At 44.3% G+C, this 17792-nt stretch overlaps 2 protein-coding genes across 3 annotated transcripts in view; one reads left to right on the forward strand and one right to left on the reverse strand.

Moving 5' to 3' along the window:
- ociad1 (OCIA domain containing 1) overlaps nt 1–6674 on the reverse strand; it is a 47016-nt gene extending 40342 nt beyond the window's left edge. Inside the window, exon 1 of one of the 2 annotated variants that reach the window (XM_070870093.1) lies at nt 6511–6674. In XM_070870093.1, the coding sequence (XP_070726194.1) occupies nt 6511–6582 (72 nt within the window). In that variant the 5' untranslated portion in view covers nt 6583–6674. Of the gene's footprint in view, nt 1–6495 lie in introns of both variants that reach the window. The other variant, XM_070870088.1, reaches the window with a different exon arrangement.
- Nucleotides 6675–7154: 480 nt separating this feature from the next.
- fryl (furry homolog, like) overlaps nt 7155–17792 on the forward strand; it is a 693453-nt gene continuing 682815 nt past the window's right edge. Inside the window, exon 1 of the mRNA XM_070870121.1 lies at nt 7155–7365. The gene's annotated coding sequence lies outside the window, so the exon portion shown is untranslated. The remainder of the gene's footprint in view (nt 7366–17792) is intronic.

Here is a 17792-nt window from a genome sequence, read left to right on the forward strand (position 1 = left end):
AGTGGCATACCGCTTAATGTATATACCCTTTCCTTATTAGCCATCTCCTGAGCATGCTCAGTTTGCTCTGGCCTATTAAACAAGCATATGAACAAGCAGGTCATGTCACCCACTCATTTGTTCGACTCAAATATGTTACAATGGGCATTCTGACCAGAAACAGGAGTGGCTGGTGAAGGGGAGAGGGGTTGGATGATGATGACTATGGAAGAGGGGCAGAAACAGGATACTTAGATTGGGACTTTGGGTGGGGGGTGGTGTGAAAGAGAGAAAGAGGGCGACAGGACTGGGTTGGGTGAGGGAGACTGGGGAATGGGGCTTGGGAGATGGTGGGTTGCAGACTATAAAATGGGGAGTCGGGGAGAAAGGAGAGGCAGACTACAGAAAGGGGGGGGGGGGGGGGGAAGGGTGGAAGATGATGTGGGGCCCAGTATTTCCTGCAAAGCCAGGAGCTGCAGCAATGTAATGAGTGGGAGCAGTGCAGAGAGAGGAGCAGCAGCCAGTAAACGGGTGAGTGAAAGCTTACTGTGGCTAAACAGTGAAAGAATTATTTCCACTGGTGGACAATTGGGGACAGAGATTGAGAATTCCCACAGTACTCAGGGAGAATCACAAGCTCTAATAGATGGCGAAGATGCAGGAGAGACAAATACAGCTGGCAGCAGCCCATAATCGTGCTGTAGAGTTGAGAGGAGCACTCCTGCTCCTCCACGCTCCACAGAAGGGGGGATGTAAAAATAAAGTTTTCCCTACCATTTCTTTAGCAGACTCCAGCCGTCCATTTAAGGACTGCTGCAGAACTGGAAAAACTAGTCAGGAACTTGCATGGTGAATGCTCCTTTTCCACACATTTTGCAGAAGGTTCCTAAAACTGGTGCTCGACCCTTCTTTGCATATTTAAACTGATCCAATGCCAATTTCATGCATTGGATGCCAGGGATGGTGAGGACTAATATAGAGGTAGCAAGTGCACGACCTCGCGCCAGAAATTGGTGTACATTGCATCAGTTTTATGCTTAAAAAAAAAAATAGGCAAAACACCTAATTTCGACCCGAATGTGCCCAGACAACATTTGCTGAATGTGGCCCACACCAAGTGCCAGGATGTCTGATCATGCCCATCATATAAAATGAATTTAATACCCCAGTAATAGAGTAATTTTAACCTAGCAAGGAATTGGTGGGATGGGATTGGCTGCTTGTTTTTAGTTTCAATTGAAATGAACAGCGAATATTTCTGTCTGGGTGGCTGGAGAAGGAAAATGTTAAGTCCTGACTCTAATGTACTGACTTACGAGACACATGCTGAAGTCAAGGTCACTCAGGACCTGCACCTTTAATTCCAGCTCTCCAGTGGTGCACTTGCCTGAGACCTCTCTTTATATAACCACAGTGGGGCAGATATAGAAACATAGAAAATAGGTGCAGGAGTAGGCCATTCGGCCCTTCTAGCCTGCACCGCCATTCAATGAGTTCATGGCTGAACATGCAACTTCAGTACCCCATTCCTGCTTTCTCACCATACCCCTTGATTTCCCTAGTAGTAAGGACTTCAATAGAAACATATGGAGTGTCTCCTGCAAGTGCACCCCTGGTGGTAAGGTATGCTTATTGTTACAGGTCATCTCCAGTTACAGTCATGTATAGCATGGTAAGATATAGTTGTATACAGTAATGAGAGATACATGACAGAAAAGTTCACAAATTGTTGTTCAGACACCATGGCCACTGCTTGAACAGCAACTCAGCCAAATTCCATTTCATTACTTGGATTTCAGGAATTTTTAAATCAATGTTTTGATGACCATATGCTGTAATTTCATTAGTTAATAATTGGATCACTAATTTATAGTAACAATGTCAAATTCTGTTTTGTGTGGGACTTTTACTGGTATTTTAGGGATCATATTCTTCTTTCCATCCATTTTTCACAAAGCCATAAAGCACTAACCTTGAACGTTTTGACTAATATGCAAGACTGTATTGTAAATCCATTACACAATGTAGTATGGAAATTATTTGCAAGAATCAATCTTAGTTACAAAATGTAACTTTATTCAAGTAAAATGTAATGAGAAAATTGAAAATCACCCATACAAAAATATCAACTAGCCATCATAAGAGTGCTCTACAGATATCTTGAGAAGCAATGTGACTATTAAATGGAAATGTTAATCACCTTTTCCTTAATAACTTCTATTTATAACGTAATAAAACATCCCAAGGTGCATCACAGCAGTGTTACAAGACAAAACAGATAAATTTGGTACTGAGCCAAAAAGCTTGGTTAAAGAGGTAGGTTTTAAGGAGTGTCTTAAAGGAGGAAAGAGAGGTAGAGAGGCGGAGGGGTTTAGGGAGGGAGTTCCAGAGCTTAGCGCTCAAAGAGCTGAAGGCACGTCCACCGATGATTGAGCAGTTATAATGAGGGATGTTCAAGAGGGATGTCCCCTTCCTGAAGTCCTCCCACCTTCCCTAGCCCAGACAGGCTCAATGGAACTCATCCTTAAGTTTCTTGAAGCATCTACCAACAACGTGGGCTTGGCCTGGAGTGATTCATCCTCTGACTTCCTACCTCCTTGTGAAGAAGCTTCTGCTTTCAGATGGACAAATAACTGGGACCAAGTAATTAGCTTCAATCTCTTCACAACTACCACACCCCATCCTCTCAAAAGGTGCACCGCGCCAACGAGATCCACCTCCTGAGCCATGGATCTCCTCGCCACTAACTGTCCCTCCTGGCCTACCACCCACATGAAATCCTAGCTGACAGACGACAGTTCTCTCTCCTTGACTACCATCCCTCGCTCTTTCAAACTGATGTCTTTCAGCCTCTTCAAAACTATCCACTTTCCACCCATCCTCTCCAAATCGGCACCTCATTGCTAAATTACCTTTCCTCGAAGAAAGGTCCTTGAAAGAACTGATGCCTCCCAGCTCCATCTCTTCCAAAACTCCGCATTTGAATCGTCTTCTCAGCACCAAAATGGCCTTAGTGTGACCGTAGTGCATTATCCTCAACTTTTATGCAGCTTCGATACATTTGACCACTATCTGCCTCCAATACCTCTCCTCTATCAGACATCAGATCTCAATGTGTCACAACTTCCTCCAGCTCAACTGACACCCCATTCCCCCCAAAGCTCCCTTGCCACTGATTCCATCTCCCTCCTCACTCAGGTGGAACTAAATTGTCCATAATCTTAGTGGAACTGAGCTTTAACCCACACCCCAGCCATCATCAGGAGAACTTCCTTTCCCCTCTGCAACATGATCCACCTCCAAATCCCTGTACATGCCTTTGTCACATCCTAACTTGACTACTCAACACTCTCTTTGCTGGCCTCCACAAATTCCAGTTTGTCCAAAACTCTGTTAAATGGATCCTGTCTACACTAAACCCCATTCACTCATTACTTCTGTCCTCACTGATGCATTAAATTCTAAATCCTTGTTCTCATCTATAAATTTCTCTATGACTGTGCCCAACTTTCTCTCTCCAGACCGATATCCCCTCCTGAATGCTCTGTTCTTCTGCGCCTCTGCCCGCACTCTTCCCCACTTGTACCCTGTATTAAAAATATCAACACTTCCATTGTACAGAAAAACTGTCAATATTAAATGCTTCCAGCAATCTTCTGAAGTTGTATGCATTACCACTGCTTTCAAAGGTCCATTGCAAGAAAAATTACAATTTAAGTCAACAATTTATTATAAATGCTTTGCATCCTATGGAGCACCAAACTTTAAAAAAAAAATATATAAAACTTCCCATAATCATTTTCCTAGTGTCAGGAACTGAAGTGAGAGTGTGCGTATGTATTTCTCCTGTTGATAACACAAATAAAAGATTTACATCGATATAACACCAGTGCTTCACATTCAACAAATTACTTGAAGTGCAATGATTGTTCTGTAGGCAAATATAGCAGTACACAATTCACAAACAACAATGATGCTCAAGTGTTTAAATCAGGCTGCACTTTGAGTACAGTGTTCAGTTCTGGCCACCAAGGCACAAGTAAAAACTGCCAGGCCTTGAAATGGTACAGAGAAATACCATGAGGCTGATCTTCAGTGTCGGAAGACTGAGTTACGAGGGGAAAAAATTGTGAAAACAGTCTGCAGCCTTCAAAAGGAAGCAAACTAGGGGGTGGGGCCCTTATTGGGGTACTAGGTGAAATAGAAAATGTTACTCTGAAGCATTATTTCAAGGTAATCCATGCCTGCAGGATAAGGGAAGATAGGTATAAACTATCTAAAGGAAAGTTCAGGACTGATGTCAGAAAACACTTCTTCGCATGGAGTACAATACCTGAAATGTTCTATTGGGGAGCATGGTGATGGCAAGATCTCTGGTCTTAAGTGGCAAGTGATAGTGTACAGTTACACAAGCACTGGCAACCTGTCTTTAAATGATGTTATTCAATCCACCCCATTCATGTGCGAGCAAGCCAGTGAGCCTTTTAATCAGGGGGCACCATAGTATGGTCTGATCCAGTTCTCAGCTGGCACTTGAATACAGGCAGTGAAGAGACTTGCATTTATGCAATGCATTATCATATTTCTTCACTTCCTGAAATACCACAGGATCGAACAGCCACCTGAACAAAGAGAGCCCCAGTTTAACAATTTGTTCAAAAGACAGTATCTATAACAATGTAGCATCTTCTCAGTACTGCACTGGTGTGTCAGAATAGATTACATACTGTTTTGGGGCTTGAACCCACAAATTCCTGACTAAGGAGGCAACTGAGCCAAGCTGATGCAGGGCTAATACAATCCTATTATTCTCAACGTTTTTCTACTTGCAGGCCACCAAATGTATAATAAATTTAAAATTGTAATCTTACAACAAACTGCAATATCACCTTTCCCTTCCTGAAGTCAGGACTCGCAACTCATGACAAAAAAAAAGTACAAAGAAAAAAAAACTGGATTGCTGGAAATACACAATAGGCCAGTCAACAACTGTAAAGAGAAACGGTTGTACACGGACATCCGTTAATTAAGAATCATAGAATCGTTACAGGACAGTAGAAGGCCATTGGCCCTTCGAGTTAGTGCCTGCTCTCTGCAAGAGCACTTCAGTTAGTCCCAATCCCCCACCGTTTCTTAATAGCCCTGCAATTTATTTTTCCTTTCAGGTACTTATCTAATTCCCTTTTGAAAGCTACGAGTGAATCTGCTTCCACCACCCTTTCAGGCAGTGCATTACAGATCATAACCACTCGCTGCGTTAAAAGGTTTTTCCTCATGTCGCCTTTGGACCTTGTCAACCACCTTAAATCCGTATCCTCTGGTTCTCGACCTTTCCGCCAATGGGAACAGTTTCTCTCTCTACTCAGTCTAGACCTCTCATAATTTTGATCACCTCTATCAAATCTCTGCTCTAAGGAGAACAACCCTAATTTCTCCAGTCTATCCACCTAACTGAAGTTCCTCATCCCTGGAACCATTCTTCTAAATCTTTTCTACACCCTCTCTGAAGCCTTCACATTCAAACTGAAGCTTGAAAGATAAGCAAGTGTTCAGTAATGTTTGGAAAAAAAGGGAGGCCGAGAAGGGAGCTGTACTTGTGGTGTGCTCTAGTGTGGAGACACCAAATGCAGAATAGATGACCACTATACCAAATAGCTTCGTTCTGTCAGCAATTGTGACTGGTACCTGTGATTCACCATTCTAACTATCCCCTCACAGTCTAACTTCAGTCTTTGATCTCTTATACTCCCAAGCAGAGACAATGCAAGTTTCAGGCACATCTGGCCATTCGCCAGCCCTCAATTCTGAAGAGTGACTTCAGTCCTATGAATTCAGTATTTGGCAGTAAAAGTAAACTCTCGAGTGAAAGGGTATGCTAACAGGCTGGACAGCTGGTGCTGAACACGAGAATATCTAGTGCAGACCCAAAATTTGTAACGGGAACTATTGTAACCTGGAAACAAGTAGCACTCATAGGAGCACAGCTACAGTTTGAAATCAGAACCGGTTTTGATATAACACAACCCCGGGTGCACAAACGCGTGTCAAGCCTGTCAATCTGACTGATCACCATGGTTATTCCGAGCACGGAGCCAGAGCGCCGCTCACTCGGTCCCAACTTGAGGGCTTGCCGATAGTGAGGTGGGGGGGGGGGGGGGGGGGGGTGCGCTCGGCTCAGACCCCACTCCAGCAAGGCGCCGTCGGCCATGGCCACACCAGGAGTGCGGGAGGGAGAGTGCTCCCGACTGCGGCACTAACATCGGCCCAGCAATGTCCCGCCGCTCTCGGTAGCGGAGTTGTCATCACAGAAGGGGGAGGGAAAGAACTGCACATCCTCAAACTAAAATCAGCCGGCGACCTGCTGCCGACCACCGCGCTCTCGGCAGTAAACCCGGGCCTCCCCAGCTCTGCGTGTACCCAGCCTCCAGTCTCACTGACTCCCAATGTCATGCTTAAGCCCAGCCCCGCCCCCTCGGTCGACTCCTGGAGGGGTAATGAGCCCCGTTTAGCGGATACCTGAACTGCCCCAACCTTGGGTCGCTCCTCCTCCACCTCCACTTCCCCGCTCAAGGAGTCGCCTACTCCCGCGGAAGCTCGCGCCATCAATGGTCACGGCGCGAGACGCCGGCCAGCTCGGGACGGTTCCTCACCAACGACTATACCGAGGGAACCCGGAAGTATTGCTTTAAAATGAACCCTGATCCCGGAAATGAAACCGTGGGCAGACCGTAAATTAGGTCAATAATACCCCCACTCCCATCAAACAGGAGAAAATAACAAATCCTGCAGCAAATACATGCTTAAAAGTAGGACCATTCGATGCGGTGCGGATAATTCGGTGCCATTGATCGAAATGAACCACGTTAAATTACACACGTTCATAGCACAGTCTATATCAAAACAATAATTTATAAAATAAAATATCTCGAATGAATCGGGTCACGCAATATTGGTTCTGCGTTTCTGGTTTTGTCTACACTTCCTCGTTTGCCTTTAAACTAACAGCAGACCGGAAATGATTAGCACCGCGAGGCTGCGTGACGCTCCCGATCGACAGCATTCTCAACCAATAGACAATCAGAATCGCAGCAGATCGCCAGTGCGATGTGACGTAATTGAGCCAATCCGGCGAGGTCGGAGGCGGGACTTCTGGAAACAGCGAGTCCGGTTGTCACGGAGGAAAAAAACGCGATTGGCGAGTGAGAGCGGGAGGAAGAGACGCGGCGGCCGGGCCCTGAGGGAGGGAGCGAGAGAGAGCGTGGTACCGGCAGCAATCGGAAGGAACTGGGAGCAGCAGAGCGAGAGTCGCGCAGAAAGCAGCACCGGGAGAGCGAGCGCCCGGTACCGGCCCGCTGACAGACACTGGCCCGACCCCCATCTCCACAGGTAGGAGTCGCGCCGAACCGACCTCGATGGTTCACACAGAGCCTCTGGCGGGCGGCAGGCCGGGTCCTGCCTGCTGGGTTCAAAGGCCAGTTCCACAGGCGCTGTTGGAAAGTGAACAAAGCGCCTGAGAATGAGCGTGAGGCCGAGCTCGGCTTGGGGCCCGGAGTGAACAAAGCTCCTCGATATGGGTGCTGAGCGTTTGTGTGAGAGGGAAAGAAATGAAGAGAGAGAGAGAGTCCCTGGGTTATACTGTCTCTGGGATGTGAGTGTGAGATAGCGTGCCTCTGGGTTATTCTGTCTCTGGCTATGGTGTGTGTGAAAGTGTGAATCCCAAAGCTCTGCAATTCCCTCCCTAAACCTCTCCGCCTCTCTCTCCTTTAAGACGCTCCTTAAAATCTACCCATCTGTCTTAATATTTCCTTTGTGGCTTGGAGTCAAATTTTGTCTGATAAAGCGCCTTGAGACGTTTTACTACATTAAAGGCGCTATATAAATGCAAGTAGTTGTTAGCTTGACTCTGGTTCTGGAATGTGAATTTGAGAGAATCCCTGGGTTATTCTGTCTCTGATTGTGGTGTGTGAGTGTAAACACTTGGCTGATTTGTGAGCCTCAAGTGTCCTCGATCTGATGCGTGCATGAAACCAGTTTTACCTTATAGGACAAAACGCGAAGTGCTGCAGATCTGAAATAAAACGTGGTTTGACGAATGGTCATCGACCTGAAACGTTAACCATATCCCCCGCTCCCCATAGACGATTCCTGATCTGCTGAGTGTTTCAAGCATATTCTGTTTTTATTTTACCTTATCTTTTACCATTGGAGGCAAGCGCGTTGTTGGAGGCAATCCTGTATTTTAAACAATGCAGCATATGTAGCTCTTGAGGCACTGTTGCTCTCATTGAGAATGGGATTCAGGATCGAGTTCTGAGGCAAAATGCTGTTAACAGCAAAGATAAATGGTTATTACCTGTGGCACTTGGATTGGGTATCCCTTTTTGGCACTTGTGTGGTCCAGCAATGTAGTTTTGACATTACTGGTCAAAAGAGTATTCCACTGACATCCACAGTATGCAGATGACTCTGGAGAAAGGAACATGCTGTCGGTACATTTGAGGCATTCTGGGACCGGTGGGCACCGCAGGGACTGAAGGGCATATTGGACACTGGTGGCAACATTATTATTTAATTTGATAAATTTCCTTTGTTTTTTATAATTTGGGTTGTTATTAGTGTGTCCCTCTAAAAAGGGGCACTTTTTGTTCGATTATTTTTGGTTTGATGCCACTGGGGCAACCCAGCATCTCCTTATGGATTTCTAAAGAAATAGTCCACAATATACAGTTTACTTCTGATAATTCAGTCCCTTTTTTGCATTAAAAAATTAAAATTATTAAATAATTTGAATTAGGCAATGTAAATAACATGGGAAAGTGGGAATTTTGTACTTAAAAAGTTTAAATGATCAGACTTTGAATTAAGTGAATTTGGCATCAGTGGAACTGACTTGTAAAGAACCATTGCAAATGGCTCCTTAATATTTTTTTTTCATTTATTCATTATGGGGATGTAGCCAACATTTATTGCCCATCCCTAATTGCCCTTGAGAAGGAGGTGGTGAGCCGCATTCTTGAATCGCTGCAGTCCTTGTGGTGACTTTGTTGTCACGGTTTGGTACAAATGAGTGGGTTGCGAGGCCATTTCAGAAGACAATTGAGAGTCAGCGACATTGTTGTGGGTCTGGAGCCACATATAGGCCAGACCGAATAAGGATGGCAGGTTTCCTTCCCTAAAGGGCATTAGTGAACCAGTTGGGGTTTTATGACAATCTGGTAGTTTAATTGTCACTATTACCAATACAAGTTTTTTAATTCCAGATTTATTTAATTAACTGAATTCCTCCAGCTGCCGTGTCTGGCAGAACTTGTGTCTCCGGATTATTAGTCCGGGCCTCTGGATTACCCATCCAGTAACATAACTACTATGCTACCCGTACCTCTAATATCAGCTGAGTATGAGGGTTCAGGTTTACATTTCCTATATTACAACAGTGACAGCACTTCAAAAGGTACTTAATTGGGTGTAAGTGCTTTGGGATGTCCTGGGGTCATGAAAGCCACTATTCAAATACAAGTTATTTCTTTCATTGTGTTGGATGTGATGTGTGTGTGAAAGACAGGATTTACGCATTATAAGATCTGGCTTTGGTGTTCGTGTTTACACTGGCCTAAGTCTGCTGTGTGTCCAAATGTTAGGGCAGTTCAGTAGTTGTGGCAGACACTTGCTTCTGAATGTGCCCCATTTATACTGTAGGACAAATGTTGCAGCAACAGAGCAACTGGATATGAACAACATTTGCAAATTCAACTTTAAAACAACTGCATTTGTGCATGCAATAAGTAGAAGAGTCACTTTGGATACTGCTTGGGATCGCTGCTGGTATTGGCAGAAGATACAAAGCGTGTTGTTAGCCTGTAAGGACAGGCTGAGAGCTTAACCCACCTGCAGCCAAAGCTGAGATGGTGGACCTGAAGCAATGCCACCGGAAGCATTTGGTTATTGGAGGCATTCACCAAATACCATTTCAAAGAGGGTTTATACCGCAAGTGGCACTGGTGCTAGAGCAGTAATGTTTCACTGTTAAGGGTCTGTTGCATGGAAATGTCAGGAATTACACTGTTCTACATAGAAATACGTAGAATTTACAACATGGAAACAGGCTATATTCTGTCCAATCAGAAACATAGAAAATAGGTGCAGGAGTAGGCCATTCGGCGCTTCGAGCCCCCACCACCATTCAATAAGATCATGGCTGATCATTCACCTCAGTACCCCTTTCCTGCTTTCTCTCCATACCCCTTGATCCATTTAGCCGTAAGGGCAATATCCAACTCCCTCTTGAATATATCTAACGAACTGGCATCAACAACTCTCTGCAGAAGAGAATTCCACAGGTTAACAACTCTGAGTGAAGAAGTTTCTCCTCATCTCCGTCCTAAATGGCTTACCCCTTATCCTTAGACTGTGGCCCCAAGTTCTGGACTCCCCCAACATCGGGAACATTCTTCCTGCAGCTAACCTGTCCAGTACCGTCAGAATTTTATATGTTTCTATGAGATCTCCTCTCATTCTTCTAAACTCCAGTGAATACAGGCCCAGTCGATCCAGTCTCTCCTTATATGTCAGTCCTGCCATCACGGAAATCAGTCTGGTGAACCTTCGCTGCACTCCCTTAATAGCAAGAATGTCCTTCCTCAGATTAGGAGACCAAAACTGAACACAATATTCCAGGTGAGGCCTCACCAAGGCCCTGTACAGCTGCAGCAAGACCTCCCTGCTCCTATACTCAAATCCCCTTGCTATGAAGGCCAACATGCCATTTGCCGCCTTCACCGCCTGCTGCACCTGCATGCCAACCTTCAATGACTGATGTATCATGACACCCAGGTCTCATTGCACCTCCCCTTTTCCTAATCTGCCGCCATTCAGATAATATTCTGCCTTCCTGTTTTTGCCACCAAAGTGGATAACCTCACATTAATCCACATTATACTGCATCTGCCATGCATTTGCCCACTCACAAACTGTCCAAATCACCCTGCAGCCTCTTAGCATCCTCCTCACAGCTCACACCGTCACCCAGTTTAGTGTCATCTGCAAACTTGGAGATATTACGCTCAATTCTTTCATCTAAATCATTGATAGATATTGTAAATAGCTGGGGTCCCAGCACTGCGCCCTGCAGCACCCCACTAGTCACTGCCTGCCATTCCCGACTCTCTGCTTCCTGTCTGCCAACCAGTTCTCTATCCACGTCAATACATTACCCTCATTACCATATGCTTTAATTTTGCACACCAATCTCTTGTGTGGGACAATCAGTGTCACCAATCAGTGTCAGTTTCCACATGTACACTGATCACACCAAGCTCTACCTCACTACCACTTCTCCCGACACCTCCATGGTCTCTAAATTGTCAGACTGCTTGTCTGACATCCAGTTCTGGATGAGCATAAATTTTTCTCCAATTGAATATTGGGAAGACCGAAGCAATTGTTTTCAGTCCCCGTCACAAACTCCGCTCCCTAGACACTGACTTCATCCCTCTTCCCAATTCCAGTCTGAGGCTGCAACCTTGGTGTCATATTTGATCCTAAAATGGGCTATTGACCACGTATCCACAGTATAACTAAGACCGCCTATTTCCGTAACATCGTCCGTTTCTGCCCTTGCTTCAGCTCTTCTGCTGCTGAAGCCCTCATCCATGCATTTTTTACCTCTAGACTTGACTATTCCAATGCACTCCTGGCTGGTCTCTTGCGTTCTACCCTACGTAAACTAAAGGTGGTCCAAAACTCGGCTGCCCGTGTCCCAACTCGCACCAAGTCCCGCTCACCCATCACCCCTGTGCTCGCTGACCTACTTTGACCATCCCTTAAACCCCTTTTCCTTCATTTACCTATCCAATCTAATCTTGAATATTGCCGTAGATTGTGCCTCAACCATAAGTCGTGGAAGTGAATTCCACAGCCTCATAACTCTTTGCATGAAGAAGTGTCTCCTGCAGTCTGCTCTAAATCTTGTTTATTGACCACTCAACTATTGGAAACAATCTGTTGCTATCCAACTTGTTCCAACTTTCATAATTTAAAAAATATCTATTATATTGCCATGTAATTTGTGCTCTTACAGAAAGACCAAATTTTTCTAGTCTTTGTATTTGTATTCTCTCATCAGACAGCATCCCAGTGAATCTAAGATGAACCCTCTCTCAAGCCTCAATATCCTTCATATAATACCGAACACAGTACTCTAACTTAGGTCTTATTAAGTTTTTATGTAGGCTGAGTATTACCTCTTGGCTTTTATATTCTTCCAGAGCATTGAATCAACTTTCATCAGAGTATAATTACTGATGTTATATCACCTCAAACTTACTGCTGTTGAATTCTACCTTTTTAGCCCATTTCCCCATTTTATCAATATCCCATTGCAGTTTTCTTTGGTCTTCTATATAATAAACAATATCTCCTATTTTGGTATCATCTGCAAATTTGGACAACATTCCATCTAGTCCTGTATCTATATCATTGATCAACACAATGAACAGAATAACGGGGACACTGAGGGACACCACTACCCACTTCCAACCATTTTGAAAAATTGCCCTTAACTCCTACTTTCTGTTTTCTCCATTATAGGTAATTTTTATCCGGTTTGAAATCCTCCCCCTAATTTCATATCCCGTAATCTTCTCTAGTTATCTCTCTTGTGGTATCTTGTCAAAGGCTTTACTAAAGTCCATGAACACCACACCCGCTCCATTGCGCCTATTTACCATGTCTGTTAGCACCTCAAAGAATTCTGAGATTAGCAAGCTAGATTGTCCCTTTTAAAATTTGTGCTGGCTACTTTTAACTATTTTCTCTTTATCTCGATATGTGGTAATTTTATCCTTAGTTAAATACTCTTATTAATTTTCCCTCCTGCCGATGTTAAGCTAACTGGCCTATAATTACTGAGATTAGCGCTGTCTCCCTTTGAAAACATTCACCTCTCTCCGATCCTCCAGCACACATCCACACTCAATAGCGCCCTGAAATATAATTTCTGGGGCCTCTGCAATTTCCTCACTCAACTTCTTAGGGATTTTGGGATGTACCCATCAGGCCCTCGAGCATTGTCTTCCCTGAGGTTAACTAACTTATTTAAAACTTTCCTTTTATCCATCATATTATCGTTCATCTGACTTGCAAGCACTGGATCTGGCACTGCTGTGTGCATGTCTATACATATACTATTCCAGGTGCTGTTCACATGTGTGTCTGAGAAGGGCAGGCACTTGTCACTGGTGCTTGTTTAGTTTAAATTGCCTGCAAGTGACACCTGTGCAATGAAAATAATTCTGGGCCATCAGGTTAAGGAGGCCATTTTTAGCAGCATAAACTCCGAAACTAGTGCATAGACGCAAGCTGTCCTGTGGTCTGAAATAAGTGAGCACTTATCTACTCTATCCTTATTTTGCATAAATGTCAGGATTTATAGTAGTGTGTGTTTTGGGTTTACACTGCGTATAAAAGAGTATCTGGGTATACACTGTTTTTAGTCTTGTGTGAGTATGTGGCAGGGTTTCCATTCTATTGGGCTATGTCTATGAAAGAGAGTCATGGTTATTCTGTCCTAGGTCTTCTGTGTGAGCATCTAGGTTTATCCTGTTAAGGAACTCACTCTGATGTGCATATGTACAGTTGCAGGCTTGGCTCTGCCATACACATTTGTGTCATTCTTTATACTATCACGAGACTGATTTTACATGTTTGAACATTGAGGTTTAGTCTGTGCTGGATCTAGTCCTTCCATGTGCGCTGTTTTTTATTCCCTTTTGCATTTAGCACTTTTATGGCTCAGGCTATGGCGACATCTAGTTTCCTTATGAGGCCAGAATCATAGGCCTACAAAAGTGTGGATCTTTGATTCTGTCATCGGGATAAGAGTATCGATTTAGCAGTTTAAATATGGAGAGCCGGCACACGAATATCAGACTCTATGACCTAACCTACAAAAGTCCCAAATGTTGAGCACCTTTTATGTTTGGCTGTGTGTTTGTGCTTATGTCAGTGTTTACTGTATTCTATTTGGTTCTTGCAAGTGTATGTACATGCACAAGTGTCTGGACCTGATTCTGATCTGTGTGTGCACATGTCCAAGTTAATGTTAATGTTGTCACAGGTTTGGTTTTGATTTGTGTGTCTGCACAAGAGTTTGTGGTACTATCTTAGCTCAGGTTCTGACAAGTGTATGTAGAAGAGTAGTTGGTTACACCGTCTTGGTTCTGGTACTGATGTTTATATGTAAGCGTGGTGTTTACACTGTTCTCGGTCTGTTATACTATCTTGGGTCAGATCTTTATGTGTTAGCGGTTGTATTATTCTGGCTCAATAGTTGCATTGTCCGAGGTGAGGGCTCTGATTTGTGTATGTGCCAGGGTGCAGCTTTATGGTATCAATATGTGGCTCTGGTATGCAATTGATCTGTTTTGCACAGACTGATGGTTAGTGTTAGGATGCACCAGAACAATTACAAGCATCCCAAAAAGGAAAGACACATAATAGAAATGGGCGGTCTGTCCAAACTAAAATTAATATAGATTAGTTTCAAATCATAATCATGTTTAGATCAATAATATATTAAATCCCTGTTGGTTAAATGATATGTACTGTGTCTCTAAATATAATTTAGGTTCAGGCCTGTCAAGTCAGCCATGATTACACGTGTATATTTAAAAAAAACAATTTAATCTTAACTTAGGACAGACTTCAAGTACTAGCAATGCAGCAACACAACCATAGCAAGAGGACACTGCAGTACATTCCCGCTATGGGACAAATTTACCAGCTGGACACAGTAATTATCTCTATCCCAGGAACTACATCAACTGAGGCTTTCTTCTGTGGAGGATTTAATGTAGCTCCCTGTTGAGGTGTAGACTCTCTCCTTTTCTTATCATAGCTATATGACAGCTCTGCAGCAACTCACTTCTCTCTATCAGTGTTCACGTGAACTCTACATTTGTCTGAGCGGATGGTGCACCTTTGCTGTTGGTGTCCTTGCAATCAGCACTGGTAAACATCAGCTATAAACATCCCTTTCTCATAGCCATTCAACTTTAGGAGTCATTGAACTTACAGGTCCATAGATCCCTTTCATGCTTCCAGCATTTCCCAAGGGCATTTGCATGCTACCTTTCTTGTTTCTGCAGGCTACTTTCTAATATAGCACCATCAGTTCAGACATTCTACACATTGATTAGCTATTTCAAGATATTATGGCCCAAGCTACATTATTATGTTTATTAAATGAAAGTTTAACATTTCACTCAGTTACAATATAAAAACAGCACAGCAATACCACACTAACTTTTTTTTAGAGAATTAATCAGGCTCGCTGCTATTCTAATCAGCCCATTCCATTTCTGACATTTCACCCAAAACTATCCAACACTTTCAGCACCCATTGGTCCTGGAAAGCCATTAGTAAACTGGTGTGCACTATGTGGGCATACTCCATGGTTACCTGAGCACTTACTAAAGCTCTGAAATAAAAGCAGAAAATGCTGTAAATACTCAGCAGGTCAGGCAGCATCTGTGGAGAGAGATACAGAATTAACGTTTCAGGTTGATGACCCTTCGTCAGAACTGGAAACAGTTAGAGATGTAACAGGTTTTTAAGCAAATGTAGGGGCAGGGAAAGGATGAGGATGGAAGGGAGGAAATAATAAAAGGGAAGGTCTGTGATAGGGTGGAAGGCAGAAGAGATTAAGAGTCAAAAGGGATGATGGTGCAAGGCAAAAGGAGATGGTAATGGGACAAGTTAAGAAACAAAAGCTGAGTCTAGATAGGGTGTAAATGGAGATGGCAGAATCATCAACAGCTGCTATGGGAAAGAGAGAAAAACAAAAAAAATGGAAAAAAAATAGGGGCGGAGGTTATGGTTTGAAATTGTTGAACTCGATGTTGAGTCCAGAAGGCTGTAAAGTGCCTAAACGAAAGATGAGGTGTTGTTCCTTGAGCTTACGTTGAGCTTCATTGGAACAGTGTCAGAAACAAAGGTCGGAGAGGTGGGAGTGGAGCGGAGAATTAAAGTGACAAGATGAGCCGAAGCTCAGGGTCATGCTTACGGACTGAACGGAGGTGATCTGCAAAGCGGTCAGCCAATCTTCGTTTGGTCTCCCAGCATTTGGACGGCCTGAGGGCACTCCGCTTCTTCCTCGAGCAGAGGCCCAACCAGTCCCCATTCACCACCACCCTCCTCCGCCTGGCTGAACTTGTTCTCACATTGAACAACTTCTCCTTTGACTCCACTCACTTCCTCCAAATTAAAGATGTTGCTATGGGAATCCGCATGAGTCCTAGCTATGCCTGCCTTTTCGTGGGATATGTGGAACATTCTTTGTTCCAGTCCTACTCCGATCCTCTCCCTCACCTCTTTTTCCGTTATATTGCTGACTGTATTGGTGCTGTTTCCTGCTCTCGCCCTGAACTAGAAAATTTAATTCACTTTGCTTCCAATTTCCACCCTTCCCTCACCTTCACATGAACCATCTCCGACTCTTCCCTTCCCTTTCTCGACTTCTCTGTCCATTTCTGGGGATAGGCTATTGACGATGATTCACTATAAGCCCACTGACTTCCACAGCTCCCTGGACTACACTTCCTACCACCCCGCTTCCTTTAAGGACTCCATTCCATTCTCTCAGTTTCTTCGTCTCCATGCATCTATTCTGAAGATGCTACCTTTCACACTAGTGCTTCTGATATGTCTTCCTTTTTCCTCAACCGAGGATTCTACTCTACTGTGGTTGGCATGGCCCCTGACCGTGTCCGATCTATTTCCCGCACTTCTGCTCTCACCCCTTGCCCTCCCTCCCAGAACCACGATAGGGTTCCCTTTGTCCTCTCCTTTCACCCCACCAGCCTCCACATTCAACGGATCATCCTCCGCCATTTCTGCATCCTCCAGCGTAATCCCACCACCAAACACAACTTCCTCTCCCCTCCCCGTCACCCTGGTCCACTCCTCAATCACCCCCAACACCCTCTCACCTTCCCACGGCACCTTCCCGTGCAAGCACAGGAGATGCAACACCTGCCCTTTTACCTCCTCCCTTCCCACTGTCCAGGGCCTCAAACACACCTTCCAGGTGAAACAGCGATTTACTTCTTGTACTTTCAATTTAGTGTACTGTATTTGCTGCTCACAATGTGGTCTCCTCTACATTGGGGAGACCAAACGCAGATTGGGTGACCGCTTTGCAGAATACTTCCGTTCAGCGGGACTCCGAACTGCGGTTCGCTTGTCACTTTAATTTTCTGCTCCGCTCCCACTCTGACCTCTCTGTCCTCGGCCTCTTCGTGTTCCAATGAAGCTCAACGTAAGCTCGAGGAATAGCACCTCATCTTTCATTTCGGCACTTTACAGCCTTCTGGACTCAACATCGAGTTCAACAATTTCAAACCATAACCCCTGCCCCTATCTTTTTCCCTTTTTTTGTGTTTTTTTCTCTTTCCCACGGCAGCTGTTGATGATTCTGTTAACTCCATTTACACCCTATCTAGACTCATCTTTTGTTTCTTAAATTGTCCCATTACCATCTCCGTTTGCCTTGCACCATCATCCCTTTTGTCTCTTAATCTCTTCCGCCTTCCAACTTATCACAGACCTTCCCCTTTGTTCTTTCCTCTCCTCCCCCCTTGCTTAAAAACATCTCTAACTTTTTCCAGTTCTGACGAAGGTTCATCGACCTGAAACATTAACTCTGTTTCTCTCTCCACAGATGCTGCCTGACCTACTGAGTATTTACAGCATTTTCTGTTTTTATTTCAGATTCCAGCCTCTGCAGTAGTTTGCTTCTGTACTAAAGCTCTGAACC

The sequence above is a fragment of the Pristiophorus japonicus genome, chromosome 2 (assembly GCF_044704955.1).
Source record: "Pristiophorus japonicus isolate sPriJap1 chromosome 2, sPriJap1.hap1, whole genome shotgun sequence".
Classification (NCBI taxonomy): Eukaryota; Metazoa; Chordata; class Chondrichthyes; family Pristiophoridae; genus Pristiophorus; species Pristiophorus japonicus.